The 19,074-nt window shown below is 36.4% G+C and overlaps 1 protein-coding gene across 12 annotated transcripts in view; it reads right to left on the minus strand.

The window, feature by feature from the left end:
• The window catches only part of Pi3K68D (phosphatidylinositol-4-phosphate 3-kinase catalytic subunit Pi3K68D), a 987,208-nt gene that overhangs the window by 764,716 nt on the left and 203,418 nt on the right, over positions 1–19,074 (minus strand). For 11 of the 12 annotated variants that reach the window (XR_011333110.1, XM_069831124.1, XM_069831122.1 and 8 more), the window contains one exon: positions 6,806–6,949. The exons of the other annotated variant lie outside the window; for it this stretch is intronic. Coding sequence is in view for 10 of the 11 variants with exons in the window: in XM_069831124.1 (XP_069687225.1) it covers positions 6,806–6,949 (144 nt within the window). In the remaining variant the exon portion in view is untranslated. The remainder of the gene's footprint in view (positions 1–6,805; positions 6,950–19,074) is intronic. 12 annotated transcript variants of the gene reach the window in all.

The raw sequence follows: 19,074 nt of genomic DNA on the forward strand, positions 1-19,074 counted from the left end.
GCGTGGCAAAAAGGATGTAAGTCAGAAATGGGTGGTTCTGAGTTATGGCCTCATGTGAATACAAAAATGTTCTTCCTCAAACAGTATAAAGGGCATATATCTATCCTCTTCCATAATGATGTATAGTGTAAAATTTCCATCTCCTCATAATAACATTGGTCCTCATTTCAAACTTCCCGTTTACTCTACTGAAAACTTGCTATTTATGACTTATGCCCTTTTTACCGCGCATCACAGAACTATACCAATAATTTTGTCCTATAGTTAGAAATATATGTAAACCAGTCAGGATGAGAGAGAATTTCAGATTTCACAAATTTGTTAGCTTCATAATACAGTGGTAGTGGAAGTGTATTTCGAGTTTATTTTATTTTATTTTTTTTTTTTTAGGTCTGAGAATTCTGACATACAGAGTGTTAGAAAAGTCGCAATGTAGTGAGGCAGCATTATCTAACTGGAAGTCCCTTGCCTTCTGACTTGCCTCCACACTGTCCCTTCCTAGTCCTCTCCTGATAACAATGGCACAACTAGTAATACCAATAATGTTTGGAGTCCATTGCTGTGGAGTAACAGCACATATGACCAAGAAACTAATGGGCGAGTGTTCAAATTCTAGTTGGGAGAAGTTACCTGGTTGAGGTTTTTTCCGGGGTTTTCCCTCAATCCATTTAGAGCAAATGCTGGGTAACTTTCGGCATTGAACCATGGACTCATCTTGCTAGTATTATCACGTTCATCTTACTCAGATCCTGCATAATCATAGCAGTTGATAAAGCGTCGTAAAATAACCAACTAAAAGAAAAACAATATTAGGGGATATAAGTGACTGTTCCTTGTCTGGACAGAATACTGCGACTTTTCTAACACACTGTATAGGGTGGTCAGGAAGTCCCTTTACACTGTACTTGATCTAGTTGTATGAAGGGCAGGAATACATAATAAGAATATGATAATCTCTCTGGTGATGACAGCAGAAAGACTTCAAATTTAAATGTTTTTGTCCAGCCACAGTTAATGAGTTGTCAAATGTTGACATGTGTATGCATGTCAGTTAATGCTTGAATGCTTTCCGAGCACAAAGGACAAGAAAAGCATCGTGTCCTCCAACAAGTGTGTGATTTATCTCAGCTCTCATAGCAGTAATGTCTTTCTCTGGGTGGAAGACAATCCTCACTTTTTTTTAGGAAATTCAGAACAATCCACCACATGCTTGATCGTCATCTTTTTCATGGCACTGTTAATCAGCACAGTTATCTGGTGAATATGGTCGAGTGATTATGTCCAGAATTGACGGAAAGAGGAATTGCTGACACTGTTTGATTTCAATAGGACAACACACCAGTGCATTTTGCTTTGAATATCCACAGACACCATGACATTTTCTCAAATCGCTGGATTGAACATGGGTCATAACAATCTCCAGCCTTGGCCTGCAAAAAAACCCTGACCTCATCACACCTGACAATGCACTAAGGGGTATTATGAAAGAAGAGGTGTGAAAAAACACATATACAAACAATGAACAGCTGAAAGACGCAATTTGTAATTATGACCTGTAATATGCTGTTGTGGATGAACAATCAGGGGAGGCGCATAGTTTGTGCTACGAACATGGAGGAACCCATACAGATGTTTTGGATTCGTAGGAGGTAAGCCGTACATAACCGCATAGAGTGCAGGGACTTCGTCGCCTTCCTGTACTATTTTAGCTAGAGCAATCAGGTACTAATTCCTATCATTCTTATGGATGCTGTGAATATATATTGTATATAGACCAATATGTCTGTCTATTAGATGTGGGGTGCTTAGGAAAATATTTGGGGCTAAGAGTGATGAAGTTACAGGAGAAGGGAGAAAGTTACACAATGCAGAACTGCATGCATTGTATTCTTCACCTGACATAATTAGGAATATCAAATCCAGATATTTGAGGTAGACAAGGCACATAGCACTTATGAGCGAATCCAGAAATGTATATAGACTGTTAGTTGGGAGGCTGAAGGGAAAAAGATCTTTGGGGATACCGAGACGTAGATGGGAGGATAATATAAAAATGGATGTGAGAGAGGTGGGATATGATGGTAGAGACTGGATTAATCTTGCTCAGGATAGAGACCGTTGGCAGGCTTATGTAAGGGTGGCAATGAGTCTCCAGGTTCCTTAAAAGCCATTTGTACATATTAGAGGTGGGGTGTGACAGCATTTTACTGGCTTAGCTCCGAACTGTGACACCTCCAGAAAAATCGCTGTAACAGATAACAGTGATTTTGTCATAATGTGATTTTTGTGTTCATTTGATTCTTGACAATTGCGAATATTGTAATGCTCTGGCATTCACAGAGCTATTAATTAAAAATATTGGTAATACATGCTACATTCCAAAGGTAACATCATCATCAATTGTAGTGTAGAAGTATCTTGTTGCTGAAAGTCCAGCTTGTCTGGTTCTTCAAGTCTTCAATTCGTAGTCATTTTATAAAATTAAGAAATATAACTGTTCTTTACAAGTGGTATGTATATTGCAAAAAAAACTGGAATGAATCCGAACATTACAATCAAAAGGCACAGTACAGCCTGTAATGCACCAAACACAAATCTTTGTTTTGAGACCCAAACCTTTACTTCTAACTGGGGCCAGTGATGTGTTCAATCTTCTCTTTCACACATTCCATTGAATATTTCATATAATTACTAATGAGGTTTAAATTGTTAAATTCTTCTCAAGTAATCGCCTTTAGCAATATGGACTACAAATTAGTGCTCAATTTAATCAAAACATTTCAATGTTTCCCATCATGAGCCTACAGATGTTTATGTTTATCACTCTTTTGCAACTTGAAATAATATAGGCCTACCAGTGCCCTATCTTATATCAACGAAAGTGATTAGTGTGGCGAGTATACTAAAACCAAAACACAATTGGACTGTGTTATCGCAATGTGTGAGCACGTATATTCACCCAAGAATGATTATGAAGGCGAGTCATTTGTAGAAGAACATAGCAAGTGCATTGTAGCTTCAGTATCAAAGAGTTGCTGACGTTAACCTCCAGAATGGATGATCATTAATAAGATCCCAGATATGTTGTCCAAGTTAACCCATTTTAACCTAGCATTACCATATGGTAACGCAGTGCAGAAAGTAATATAACTTGCTTCATACCCCTCCTTAATTAATAAAACTGGAATTTTTCTTTGTGAATCCAAGCTACATGATTGGTTCTTTCTTATTACATTATGAAATCACAATTTTATTATACCAGTTGGGCAAGAGCAGCTGCCCGATTTAGATGTTGCTTTCTCAGCAGCAATTTTGGAGAGCAACAAGAAGTAAGATAATTTTTTTTGTTACTTTGATTAACTCGGTTGTAATGTTTGTTGTGGTATTTTACTTATTGTTGATTGAGTATTCGTGTACATCAAGCACAAGTTTACAATCCGTAACATTGTTGTGGATATAATACATTGTTTCTTACGTTACCATATGGTAACGCTAGGCTAATATGTTGTCACTCATTCTTCGTGCTCTCTTGCTACTAACAGTAAGCTGGAGGAGTTACAGGAAAGTACAAGTAACAAAATGAATGTTACAAACAGGTGCGTGGAAGTGTATGAGATACTTTGGGAACTAGAAAACCAAAAATTAGAGCAGTCTACATACACCCACCAAAGCCCAACTTTGTATCTGATGAGAACTCTGCAGATGTAGAGGGTGGCATGTTCGACAACCTAAGTGGAAGGAAACTGAGTACTGAAGCTGGGGTTATTTTTGTTAATAGCGACAGAGTAGGTGGACCAGATGATATTCCTTTCATTGAAGAAGAGGAAGTTGAAGAGTCATCTGTGATAGAAAGAGAATGATACCGTCAACATTGCAATGTGTGGAAATGGTGCCATTAGGGAAACATAAGTGGATAAAACAGTATGTTATAACAGTTCAATCGATTTCTCCTGAGAGTGACTTTTAAAGACAGAGATGTAACAAATTTTGTTTTCTTTATAAAAATTCGCTTTATCTATGTAAAAACTGTTTTAGCCCATTTTCACGTGGTAGTTAGATATAGCTATACAAAATGCTTGGCAGCCAGGTAGAAGATCTGGCTCACCATTGAATGAATTAGAATTCAAATGGGAATTTGAAGAAGTCGGGAGCACCCCGAAAGGCTAGGGGTGACCATCTACTTCCAAATACAGCGATACTGGAGCTACGAGACGTGTCCAAAAAGTAAGTTTCCCTGGGGCCGTTTGCAGAAATAAAATATAATTTTATGGAAAGATTTATTCGAACAGATACAGGAGTTGTTGAGCTATTTTTTCAACATATTTCCACCTGAATTGAGACTTTTTGATACCGTGGTATCAACAGAGAGGTGCAAACGGCTGTCACACACTGGTTCCGATTCCAGGCGGGAGACTTCTACGAGGGACAAAAGTTGATCCCACGGTGTGACAAATGTCTCAGTTCCAGTGGGAAATATGTTGAAAAATAGTTCAACAATTGCTGTATCTGTTCCAATAAATCTTTTCATGAAATTGTGTTTTCTTTCTGTAAATAGTTCCGGGTAAACTTACTTTCTGGACGTCACTCGCAGAACATCTAATTATATAAGATACGATGGAATAGAACATTAGTGATTCCGATACCCAGAGACAAAAGACAGCGATGTGCCAGTGAGAATGCTCTTCTGGCATACAGTTTTCTCAAAGTTAGATGTAGGTCTCTGCAGCCCATGTTTTTTTGTCATATAAGAAAAGTTTTACCTTACTACCGAAAGATGTGAAAATCGCACAAAAAATTAATGTAAAACGTTATGTTACAAAAATGCGTTTTGTTCTTACAAGTATATTGTGACAATAATTCTTTGTTCAGGTATTGTGAAAGTAATTTTCTTATTTTTGTATTATTTGTATGGAGTATGGTATTGTGTGAGGCAGAAACGTGGACAATATGATGAAGTGAAGAGAAACGAAAAGATGCATTTGAAATGTGAATAAGGAGAAGAATGCAACGTGTTAAGTGGACAGACAATAAGAAATGAAGCCGTGTTGGAAAGAGTGACTGAAGAAAGAATGATGCTGAAACAGATTAGGAAGAGGAAAAGGAATTATTTGGGTCACTGGTTGACAAGATACTGCCTACGGAAGGATGCACTGGAAGGAATGGTGAACGGGAGTGAATGGTGAAGAGTTCGGAACAGAAGAAGATATCAGATGATAGACGACATGAAGATATATGGATCATATAAGAAGACAAACAGGTAGGCAGAAGATAGGAAACATTGGAGAATGCTGGGTTTGCAGTGAAAGATCTGACCTTGGGCAGAACACTGAATGAGTGATGAATATATTATTTGTATGGTAAAGTTCAGTTAAGTTCAATAAATTGCTTGAAAGATGTTACTATAAGGCAACAACTTATTCTGTAAGATTTGACAACATAATGACCTAGCGTTACCATATGGTAACACCCTGTAATTCCACATATTCGCTTCAACAATAGAAAACAAAAGCATTGTTGTGTTCAATTACATCCATTCAGTCTATAACGAAATAAACTAAAAGCTTGACGAAAAATAATTCAGGCTTTTAAGGGTTAATCTTCTGGCCTACAGTTGTCTGGATTTTGGAGCTCACAACAGTCATCATCACTATGAAGCATGTATCGGTTTGAGATGGTGATTTCTCACAGATGTGATTTTGGAATTATAGTCACAGACAGAAGCAGTAACAAACCAATCACAGCGACAAAATCATACCCCACCACTATATACAGACTGATTATTTTGTTCATTTTATTATCCTCAGAAGCATTTACAATTTGATTTGCATCTATTCTATATTAATTTTAGTTTTCGTTTCTGTAATTACTGACTTTGTACTAACATTTGTAGTGACTAATTGGGCACTCTTATAATTTATCAAATTCACAGGAATATTGGTATTTGTAGTTATGCGCAGTTATAGTATAATTTTCGTGCCATATTCAAATGAAGATAACCCAACAGGATTGCAATTGTATTGTAATAAAATAATTCAAGATATATGATTTTAAAGGTTGGAAATGTTATAATAACTCTGGACTTAGCTCTTTGTTACCTTCAAGCAGATTTCTGTAGAAATACAAAACAAAACCTATGCAGTTTTTAAACATTACACATGACGATTCATTCTGTAATGTCAAACATTAGATAGTCTGAAGAATAGATCAGAAAAGTTCTACTGTTTTCCTCACCTACTAAATTCATAAATATGATCATTATTATATGCCAAATCTTATTTGTTTCATATAAAAATTTTAAATGGCAACAATAAAATCAATATGTCCTATACTCTGAAAAACATCTAGTATATATGTGTCTATAAAGGGAGAGAGAAAGAAATCAACTCAAGTAATAAAGTGCATATATTTTATCCGTCCTCGCTTGCAGATATAGAGCAGATGTGGTAATACACATATGTGAGCAGGGGAAGATAAAATGCAATTTGTCAGACAAACGAGAACAAAATCACAATGAGGATCAGATAAAAGAAGCCCTCTCCCCTCTAGCAGCAATCGTTTGTTTATAATCAACAAAGAACAAGTTGACAGCAGCAATTTAGGTGCTTCTGCGTAGATGTTGATTTGTATGTATATCCAAATGTGGCTATCATGTTATTTGAGAAATGTAAGTTGTGGCATTTTAGTCACTATGCTAAAATAACAGCTAGTGGTACTTACATCAGTTTAAGACAATCTGTTCCATCAGAGCAGCTACAATTACCATATTAGTGTAACTAAACAATCACTTATATAGTTCATGTCTTACCGTCACAAGTAAATGTAACAGGACTTTCTTCAGTCTTGGAGTGAACAATTAACTTAATGCTTGTACCTTCTCCATATGAACTGTTTATTGTTGGACTCACTACCAACCCTACATTTGTATAAGGGTCAGTATACGGAAATTCCCCTGCAAAAGAAAATGTATATAATATATGCATCTTGAATACTTACGAGAAAAATATAACTATGATGTTAATACATATGACACATTATTAAAGTCATTACAGTAAAAACTCGTTATTTAGAAATCAATTCAAAGTAGCGCTTATTTAGAAGGGCTGATTACTCCCCAGGTTTGATACTCGTATATAGGGATTTTTGTGTTTTTGTGATATGGTTAATTCGAAATATGGTTAATTTGTATTTTGAATGCATATGAGGTCCACCTCAAAAACACGTTTTAATCAGAGCTGTCGATTTAATCAACTAACCGAATAATTTTAAAATCTGATTAACTGACCAAATGTGTTTTAATCAATTAATCGAAATGATTAAAATTATAGTGAGGTGAAGGAAACATAACTGCTTTGTGAAGTCTATGCAGCACAAAATCTGTATATTTGGTGCAGTAGACTTTTAAGCTATGATTGACAGGTCATTAGTGTAATCTGATGTTCTTGTCTTCTTGCTTTATAAAGCTAAAAGCACTAATACTACAGTTGAGCCGTTCTTATTTCCGGCGTGGCCAGGCCTTCTCGAGTTTTGGCGCGAAGAAGGCAGGCAATAGCGGTGTTGCTAAATCTCTATCAAGTCAATAGTGAACGAACGCAGTTCTAGTAGCAGGTTGTCGTTCAATCAGTCGGTAGTGCAGTGTTATTGTTGTTAGTGTGGTGTTATCGCTGAGTTTTGAGCATCATAATGCCACGGAGGAGTCGGAAGACTATCAATTCGGAAAGCAGAGAAATGATTCTTAGCATTACAGATTATTTCGAAAATGAACGTCAAAATCAGGGTAGTTTATTGCCTTTAACGCAAGTGGTGCAAAGAACAGCTAATGCATGTGGTGTGAACAAGTGTACGGTTTCTCAAATAATGACAGAAAAGTACGGACAGTCCGACAAAGAAGAAAACAAACTGAGAACCCCAGGAAAGAACAGAAAACGTGAAAAACCAATCACAAACATAGACAGATTTGACCACGAGGCCATATGCAATCATATCTATCAGTATTATGGACAAGGGGAAGTTCCAACAAGGAATAAACTTATAAAAACTCTTAACAAAGCAGGTCTCTTTACGGGTGGGAAAACTTCTTTAAATACTCTACTTAGGGAAATGAATTTTAAGTACAAGAAGTACAGTGGCCGGAATTTCGTAATGGAGCGACAAGACATTGTTTTATGGCGTTGCAGATTCCTGAGACAAATGATTGCAGTGGACTTTGAAAACGTGATTTTTACTGACGAAACGTGGGTAAATGCAAATCACAGCATTTCTAAAATATGGACCGACGACACTACAACCTCAACTTTGTGTATATCAACCGGGAAAGGAGGTCATATCATCATTTGTCATGCGGGTTCTGTTAATGGTTTCTTCGAAGGAGCATTATGTGCATTTCATTCAAAAAAGACAGGTGATTACCACGAGGATATGGACACTACCCATTACATATCATGGTTTAAGGAGAAACTGTTGCCTAACATTTCTCCCTCTCAAACAATTGTTATTGACAACGCCCCTTACCACTCCACGCAAGTCGACAAGCCTCCAACTAGCGCAAATAGAAAAGGAGACATTACCAGTTGGCTCTTACGGCATAATGTGCCATGTAGTGCTGATTTAAAAAAAGGTGAATTACTGGAGTTGGTAAAAATACATAAACCTAAGTCTCCAATATATAAAGTTGACCTCCTTGCTCGAGAAGCGGGACATACCATTGTTCGTCTGCCACCTTATCATTGTATGTACAATGGAATAGAACTGATTTGGGCTCAAGTTAAAGGAATTGTGAAGTTGACCGAAGAAGCAGTGTCACAAGTGACTCCAGAAAATTGGCGCGATGTTGTAAATCACACGAGGGACCTTAAACAGAAAGCATGGGAGCAAGAAGGTGTGATGGAGAAACAAGTTGAAGAGGTTGTCATTAATTTGGGAGAGGAAGATAGCAGTTCCAGCAGCAGCAGTGATGATGATGATGATGATGATGATAATGATGGTGATGATGATGATGAAGTTGGTGATATTCCTATGGTGGCGGCAGGAACCAGCAATGATTATAGCGATCTACACATAGCACCTCTAAATTGAAACAATACCGGTAAGCAAGGTTCTTCGTGTATTTTTTTATGTAACAATAGCTTATCATGACAAAGTTTCTAATACTAACATTTTACTTAATTTACAGGTTGTGTGGCTTTAGTTGTTATTAATTCACATAAAATGTTTATTTATTATATTTTACAGCTTTTTCCGTTTTAGTAATTTCTAATATTGTTTCTATATTTACGAAAATCGTTATTTCAAATGGTCAGAAAAACCAAGTAATACCGCTGCATGGTAAGTCTTCTGTGTTCTGGGACACTAGGATTTAATTCACAATCAACAATAACAATAATATAACAATATTTGTATGCATATATTAGTAATTATTTATCGTATGAAATAATTTTTCGTTCGATGTTTAAGAATGGACATGTGTTAAAACTTCGTTAAGTACAAGGGTAGACTTGACAACACAGTAACATCCACCGTGAGTGGGAAGCAGATGTCGTCTGCGTAACCTTGACGACAACCACTGCTAGTGAAACAGTGAGTCAGCTGACCAAAAGCTGTCGTGTGATTTGCTGCCGGAAATAAGAACGGCTCGACTGTATATGTACAATTACGCACAAAACTCTCCTTAATAGTTTTCTTCTTTGAAAACGTGGCTTAGGCGACATTTACTTTCAAGAATAATCGAAAAGGCGGACATGTTGTCCTTTGTCAAAGTAACCATCCGAAGGTAGCTGGAAGTATGCAAATGGAAGAGGGTTAATGATCCAAGTAATGGTAATATTAGGAATTGAATACTTCTGTTTCGTCCACATGCACCTGGCATTGCCCATTAGTAATTCATGAAACTGTCAAAGCTTAGATTTCAGTGGCCCTAGATCATAGGCGGGCAGGAAACCTGGGCTAGATGGGCAGCTGTTGCACTTATTATGAGGCAAAAGGAGTTCAGTGGCGGCCACACAGTCACTAATCTCCTAGTGCAGTGGTTCTTAACCTGGGGTTCAGAGATGTTCTTCAGAGGATCCGTGGAAGTTACATTAAAAAATTAACATGTATATTCACTATATTATTTTAATGTTGAAAGTATAAACGTATCTAAAAATGTTCGTCTTTCTTTTTTTTTTTTTTTTTTTACATTTTTCTAGGAAGAAGGTCCATAATTTTCAGCAGATTTTATTTTAATGGGTATTTTACGGCGCTATATCAACATCCCAGATTATTTAGCGTCTGAATGATATGAAGATGATAATGCCGGTGAAATGAATCCGGGGTCCAACACCGATAGTTACCCAGCATTCGCTCGTATTGGGTTGAGGAAAAACCCTGGAAAAAAACCTCAACCAGGTAACTTCCCCGACTGGGATTCGAACCCGGGCCATCTGGTTTCGCAGCCAGACCCACTGACCGTTACTCCACAGGTGTGGACCACCAGATTTTAAAAGGTTAAGAATCCTGTTGTAGAGGGATTGACAAGAATATTTTATCACTTTATTTCAATATGTGTATTCAAATTAGATAGTTGTCTTTATAATATATTTAAATCATCAACACAACAAAATGTTTTGCTTTGTGCATTTCCTTTTATGATGTTTGACAATAATATTTAATTATTTAATTTCCATTTGTCTTTTCAAATTAGAGATTTGTTTTACAATATTATGTACACAACGAAATGTTATCATTATGATTTTCCTGTATTTTCTTGTCTGTGTTTTTTTTTCAATAAGTACGGAAATGTTTGGAACAACACTGTACTTTCCTAAAACAGCTTACCTCATTGACAATAGATTGGTTTAAATTTTCTACTACTTGAATACACTCATCTCCAACAGCATCTGTGTATGTTTGAGTAGGCCTGGTGTTGTAATGTGGCTCAATGTTATATATTTTTTCCCTGTAACAGTGTGTCCACATACTAAGCATTTGGCACATTCACCAGTTTGAAGAAAAGGAGTCACTTTAAATGTAGTGCCAGTACTTGTTCTGTTTGTAAATAGCTCTGTTATTGCAGCATAAAATGCTTCAATCTTCAGTAATTTAATCTCTATATAATTATTCTACGTTTAATTTGTATTTCAATAACTAAGTCTTTCTTCATTCTTAACTTCTATAAGAAATTGTCCAATCTTTATTAATCAAATAATGTTTTAGTATTTTGATTTTATTCATCAACATCATAATATTCTACACAGCTTGGGCCTGATGACCTGTTCCAGCAACACAATTGGTCTCTCCCTTGTCTCCTTGAGCGACCCACATCTTGTTTTCCTGTTGGTGTGTAGTTGAAAAGTTGTATCGGGAGACGGCTTGGTTCCATCCTTAGTAGATGATTATACCAGTTTGATCTGTACTGTTGAATTTTGTCAATTATGTTGTTCATATTTATTTGTTTGTCTGATGATCAAATACAATGCAGCCAGCCAAAGGGCGAAGCAATTTCATTTCTGCTGCTTCCGATCATTTTAATTGCTGGTTGGTTAATGTCCAAATTTCAGAGCCATAGGCCTATGTCAACACGGGATAGCCAGTGTTTTGTAAAATTTCAATATTGTATCTGTTCATACTTTTTTCACGAGTGTTTTTTTTATTGTGCCCATGAAACAGTGATATTTACTAATTTTGTGTTTTTATTGTAATTGTTAATTTAATATTAATTTTAATTGTATTCTTAATATTGTACTGTATTTCTTCATATAATCGTCGCATTTTTATTAGTATTACAGTAGAACCCTGATTATCTGTCACTCTATTAACCGATTGGCGGATTATCCGACTGTCTATTTCTCGGACTTTTTTTCTTCAGAAATAAATAACTTATATGAAGTACTGTTTTGTACATCATATTAGTAGGTTCTACATATTGTGACAGCTGCGTCAGGATTCGAACGCATGTCCGACAGGGCGCCCAGCAGACAAAACGTTGGTCGCTTAGGTGTGGCGGCGAGGGGAGTGTCTGCAGCCGAGAGGGCAGAAGGGCGGTGTACTACGATGCGGCGAGGGGAGGTTGCGCGCGCATCTGGTGCTTGCCGAGAGGGGAAGGAAGCAAACTGATACGTGCGGAGTGAAAGGGGGGACGGACCCTCCTGAACAGAATCGTCCAGATGTCAGTCGAAGTAGAAATATCGAGAACTCGTACTTTCTCGCAACTATGCTGTGGTTATAAAATTACAACACGCAAGTGAACTAGAGAGCAGTTTAGTGAGTTGCAGTGTTGTAGTCAGTGAACAGCAAGCCAGCCAGTCTTGTGTAGCAGTGAAGCCAGCTTCGAGACCGGAGTCCGACTTGAGTGTGTCCGCACCTGTGTGAGCATTTGAAGCCCTGAGTTCGAGTGCAGTGGAACGCAGTTGGAGGACCTGAGTTCGAGTACAGTGGACTGTCTCTGAAGGTCTGTGGTTCGAGATACTGTGAACTCGAGTGACTGAGCTAGAAGAACTGTGAACTGAGAACTGACAGTTCTGATTTGTAAATAGTGCTTTGTGAACATTAGTTAGAATTAACAGTTCATTGTTGTTCTCAATAATCCAAGTAAATTGTCATTGTCGCCTGTGGAGTGCAATAACGAATACTGTGTTGCTGTGTGGAGAGCAAATCCTATTGTTGAGATAATAAAATTACATTGTTGTTCAGTAAAAAAATTTACAATTTTTACTAGAGAGCAATATTACAAGCCTTTATCGTTACACAGCATTGTCTACTGTTCGAATTGCCATTCTATGATGTAAGTAACTTGTATATGAGCAATTCCACGAAAATGTCATACTGAGGTGAACTTCTTGAAATTGATGTTGGACTATTTTTGTTGAAGAAATATGTTTCTTTATACTTTAAATTGCCTTATTACGTAAGATAATGTTTAAAATACTCTTTCTTTTAGTCTATAACTTGCTGCAGATCTTGTCATATTCCAAACACATAAAAAACCAAGTACAGATACTTATGTTTCGTGTCACAGTTTGGACATGTAAATTTGTTTTATTTCGAGCCGTCTTTTTTGTATACTATATTTTGGTCTTTCCTTGCAGTAAATATGAAATTAGTTTAAATATCCTAAGATCCTAAATAACTTAACATCATTATAATTATTTGTATTGTAAGTTACGGCTAGTCCGTCACAAGAAACATACAAAAACTCTTCCACACAGCACAATAATTGACAGATTAAAATTTCCTTTGGTATTCTGAGTTATTACTACATGACCAATAAAAAAGTATTAGAACATTTTTTTCTAAAGTGATTTCGTTTTCCGCAACGGCATTGTGAGTGAGTGACATGTCGCTCTCTCAGCTGTTATGCTGTTCATTCTCACAGCGTACTTAGTTACTTGGGAGGCCTTGGGGATGTTACACGTGAACTGGAGTTAAGTGTGCAGTAATTACACCTGAAAAGAGCAAAATGAGATTCAGGCAGGTCTCAATATTTACTGCTGTTTCCTGGTTTAAAGATGAAGGTGACAGGGAAGTTCAGAAGAAATCCTCTGCATTAGTGTCAGATTATGTAGCACATGACAAATATGCAGTGTATGTTTGTCTACGAAAAGTGTTTTCGGAAATTTTGGTGATTCTTCCGAACATTGAGGTGGTAAAAATATTTTTAGATGGAGCAGCGAGTCATTTTAAACAGAAGTATACATTGAGCAATGTGACATTGCTTGCTCGCATACTTGAATTTAACATAGAATGAAACTTCTTTCAGTCATATCATGCCAAAGGGGCCGTGGATGCGATTGGAGGCCAAGTAAAAAGGATGGCATGACTGGCTGCAAAATCGGGGAAGAAGATACAAAGCGCTACAGAATTTTGTAACATTGTGAGCAATAAAAACATCCAAATTATTGTTCAGGAGGTAGCACAGATTGAGATAGACGAAGGAAAGAAGTATCTCGAAAAACGATTTGAACATCTTGCACCTATTCCGGCAACTCATGGAGTTCATTATGTGAAAGTGTTAGATCCCTATGTCATAGAATATGCACAACTGTCTTGTGAACAATCAGTGCGAAAGATCCACAGGTTCCATGTGTGAAAAGAAACTAAAGTTTGTTCAGATAAAAAGTTACATATTAACAGTGTTCCTGCAGTACATACTTGTTAGACTAAATAAGTGAGTCAAAGAGTGCCGTGGAGTGCTTCTACATGTTTAATTCCAATGGTTCAAATTTAACCGAAAAGTAGAACTCAAAATTCAAATCTATTATTATGAACATAAAATATATCAGCCATAGGCATGGAAATATAAACTGTGATCTGCGTCATCGATAAGGAGGTCAGGGCCATATTGTTAGGAACGTGTTTGGGGCATATAGAGTGATGAGTGCTGTCAAGGTTGCTGTGACACTCTTATAGTCCTAAAATTAAACACCAATGCATATGGCTGGTATATACAGCATTTAATCACAGAGAAAGAACTATATATGTTATTAAGTAGGCCTATGTAATACTTGTATCTACATTAATTTGTGTCATTTAAGATGCATGGTTAAGCAAACTAATTTTTGTATTCTGGAAAACATATTAATTTAAATCAATCGTTATGTTAATTTACTATTTATCAAGTTTCATATTATTTTGTACTATTTACGGTTCCGTAAATGCAACTTTATTTTAAAATTCAGAGATGTCAGTCAGTTGCAGAATGAGGTCAGTCAGTTACACATCACTTTTTCGGCCATAACTCCATTACTAATCGTGGTTTGGAGGTCGTTTTAAACTTAAACTGAAGATTACAATTTCCTTTCCGAACTATATTTTGCAAAATTTTGTCAGGAATGACAATTCAGAGAAATCTGTGGAGAACCATGTTCACCCGAAGAGAGAGTTGAGATTTATGTCAGTCAGTTACACACACTTTGGACGTAAATAAATAGTATACTTTTTCTATTAAAGACGTTTATTTTTATATGTATCTTAAGTGTACACTTTCATCTATCAAATCCTGCAGTGACACAGTCTAATTTCAACCCATTACACAATTTAGGCAGACATTTTGCTGTCAAAGTGTACTGTAAATGTCAGTCAGTTAGACGTGGAATTGCTCATATAAAATGTCTTCCACAGGTATTAACAGAAAATGTGTTGTGCTAAGTATAAAAAAATGCAAATAACTGAATGATTTGAGAAAGATAAACTGTGGTTCATCTCGCATCAGAATACGAGATTGGAGTTACAACTGCGCGATTTAGTAAAAAAACAAGGATAAGTGTAAAAAAGTATGTAAATCTACAACATGAGACTTCCTTTATTCCTATCTTCCCTGAGACAGTCATTACAAAGAGTTTCCTTGTCCCTTAAAAACCCGTCGTTGGCAACCAGACTTAAATTATTGAACTTCTGATCCACTACCTAAGAAGTTAAATATAAGACCATGGAGGAAATTACAAATGTTTCATGGTACGGATTATCCGATTTTTTCGATCAACCATTCAGTCCATCCCCTTCATTACCACGGATAATAGAGGTTCTACTGTATTTTTTTTTTTGCGCGAAAATACAGTACATGGTGCGACAACTATGTGAAGAATAAATTAAAATGGTAACTATTGGTCGCGTCAGCTTTCAGCGATCAGCTTCCTTATAACGGAGGAGTGTGCAAACAAGCAGGGCCAAGTTGCGTGCTTAGTAGCTGAATAGGAAGAAGAGGTGAAGGAGGGGAACTGACAGTTGCAGTGCGCCCATAAGGGCTGTGGGCTGCAGCTCTACCTAATAACCTAGATCATACCTGCACAAACAGCGCTCAACGAGCGCACGCGCGCTCCTTTGGAGTGGGAGAGCGGTGTTTACCGCTCGCCGAAATGGAGAGGAAGATACATCAGAATGACATAGACTTGCTATAGGTAGAGGAGAGGGGAAACGACCACTCTGTTATCTAGTGGAGTGCAGTGTGTAGGCCTATTCTCAGTAACTGTTTCACGTTGTTTACCTACTGCTACAGTACAGTATGGAGGAATCTAAAAGACGGAACATAACATTTAACGATTTACAGCTCGAACTTATTGATCTTCAATGTGACCTAAGGGCTAAAGATCGTTTGAATAATACTACTAGCCTGGTTGAGTTTTACAAGACTAAACATTAGCAATAATATTCAAGACTACACATTTATATTTGTGAGCAACTGTTTTCTATAATCAACTTTAATAAAGGCAGACATCGAACATCTGTAACTGATGTTTCATTATGATCAGTAGGCTACTGTTCCTTTCAGCTGCCAACAGCATAAAACCTCGTTTTGATGTACTGATAAATAAAAATATAACAAATTGATATTGTACATTTAAGTAGCTATAAAATTTCTATTATTTCTGTAAAATAAATTTCTTTATTAATCAATAATAGTCCAAGATAGTTTTGCAAACACTGAACGGGAATTCATTTCATATACACTCGTAATAGTACTTCCTTTTGTGTAGGCCTACATTTTGTACGAGATCACCCCTTCTTCCAGTCCACCCTTATACAGAGTGCAGCTAATATCTGCATTCCACTCATGAGCTGTGAGCTGGCTCGGAGAGCGCAAACCTTGTGCAGCCCTGGCCTAGATCATAGTATAACAGATCGCTCACACTTTTAGGTTTCGTTAGCAAGAATATGAATAGTTTCATAAGTCGATAACAGGTGACGAGATCATGAAAATAGTCACAATATTCACGAACATATCTGTCGATTGCAATTATATCATGAAACAATAGAACTTGCTGGTCTCGCAAGTTGCAGGGAATCAGACTGGCTGAAGCTATTTATAGTTGTCACGTGGTCACGTAGTGTCTATAGAATTAAAAATTATATGTCCTGCTGTAGGCTGAAACTGGGGATGAGATACTTCTGGTGATTCTGGACGCGAAAATCATTGCATTTATAATGGATTCTTCTATTCTGTTAAGCAAACGGCATTGGAAGAAAGCTTTATGTTTATAATTACATGTGGTATATTTTGAAGTGCTTCCTTCATTGATAGAAAGCCAAAACAACAAACTTATTAAAATATAAATTTAAACTAGAATGATAAAATTACATTATATTGTAATTGTAATTCCAAAATATGCAATACTACGTACTTTGTTTAGGGGAGGGGCGTCCACACTTTATTTGTAAGGCCAGTAACTACAAGGATGATTGATCGTGGGTTGTAAAGATAATTTTTCGAAATAAAAATAAATTTACATGTACTCGTTTTGCATCTATGTATTAACACTGCAATTGGATATACTCCCAGTGGTAGTGATATATAATGTAAAATAAAATTACAATAATTACAGCAATAAAATAAATGTAAAATTAAGTTTAATTATAAAGGCAAATCTAGGAGTATAAATAAAGACTGAATTATAAATAACACGTACGTCTACTATAAGGATCATTCCATCCCAAACCAACGAAACTTATGAAAGAATTATTTAACCTGACTACCTTGGAATGTAATGAAACTTTCAGGAATCATTCTCTCCAAAGGTTTAAATTAATACATACTTTTATAAAAATTGTATCTTGTTAGGTTTTGATGTAATTCATTTTTAGAATCTGCAAAACACTTCTTTTTCCAGTAACTCTTTCAATCTTGAATCTGATCTGTAAATTTCACGAGCTTCAATGTGATATGTACTTCTATTATAAAAAAACCTCTCATTTCTTCTATGTTGATTTTAAAAGTAATTTCTTGTTTGCTTTTTGAGTTTCAGGTTCTGTTAGCCAATAAATTCTTCCTGTTGTTGTTGTAGGATCCACTTTGGCCAATGCTGCAATTATGTGCAGAACTAATATATCAGGAAATTTGGATATTTGAAGGACGGAGAAGGTCCATGTGGTTCCAAAAAACTTGTATTTACTTCATTGCCTTCCACCCCTAATACACAACCTATTCACCATTAATTTCAGCATTGGCATGCAACAAAACCGACAATGTCATTGATATCCACATCATCAACTGTTACGATTATTTTATACTTTTAATTACTCTGAAAATTAGTAGCTTTTCACGAAAACTCTAGTCTCATTTACAGAACTGTAACTGTGCAATATTGTGTTTGCTGATTGAAACCTACTCTTCAGGATCTTTTTCTCTGTCTCGTGTCTCTCCTTAGTGGAATACAAAAAAAAAAAATCAATGTTCGTGATACTGTCTTAAGCCAAATAATACAGTTGGCGAGGGGTTATAATTTGTTCCTTAGAGACCATAGGAAGACTTGCCAGTGCTGCTAAACATTTTACTGTCCCTCCCATATCATCACACGCATTCTTCCCACGTGAGAAAGTGAGAAGAAAAATCACTCAGCCTAAATATTAAATTCTCTCTTATGGTGACAAAGATTAAGGATGTCAGACTTATTTTTGTACAGGGATGCTGCTTCATCTGAAAAGTAATGAAGCTTTTCACGTTTTCGAGGTAGTTTCAGTTTTAAGAAGTCAATCATGAGGCAATGAAATAAATGAACAGCAACAGTATCATGAGTCATATAATCAGAGATAACAATCAAGCTTAAGTGCACCAGCTTTTTGCTTTTCCCATCTCATGGTATATAACAAACATATGCATTGTCGCTTGAGCATTATTCCAATGAAATCCTTGCATCTTTAAGTATAAATTAATAATTCTCAGCGAAATCACGAACTACAATACATTCATTTTGAGACACATTTTCTTTCAGATGTCGCAAATAGGCAGATTGTTCAGTAGCAATAAATGAAGGTCTTAATAGTTTTGATAAACTCTCAAACAAGTAATCTAAAAATTCTTGTAATAGTTTTTAGTACAGACTTATCAATCTGCATCCATTGTTTGAGAGTCACATTTTCAATACTGTTTACCTCGAAAGGTCTTCAAACCTTATAACTATTAGAAACTGGAACAAAATAGTCATGTTGATGTAGGCCTACAAGCCAGGGCTTGAGGTGGGGAAGATGTGGCAGAATGGCATCCTGGTTCCTTTTGAAATAGCGTTACTTCATAGTATGTAATGCATGTGTGACTCTATTTACACGCAAGCTATTCAAACTACTGTAATATGTTTGTAGGTCTAGATAAAAAACAGACTGTAAGCCTACATC

The sequence above is a fragment of the Periplaneta americana genome, chromosome 7 (genome assembly GCF_040183065.1).
Source record: "Periplaneta americana isolate PAMFEO1 chromosome 7, P.americana_PAMFEO1_priV1, whole genome shotgun sequence".
In the NCBI taxonomy this organism is placed as follows: domain Eukaryota; kingdom Metazoa; phylum Arthropoda; class Insecta; order Blattodea; family Blattidae; genus Periplaneta; species Periplaneta americana.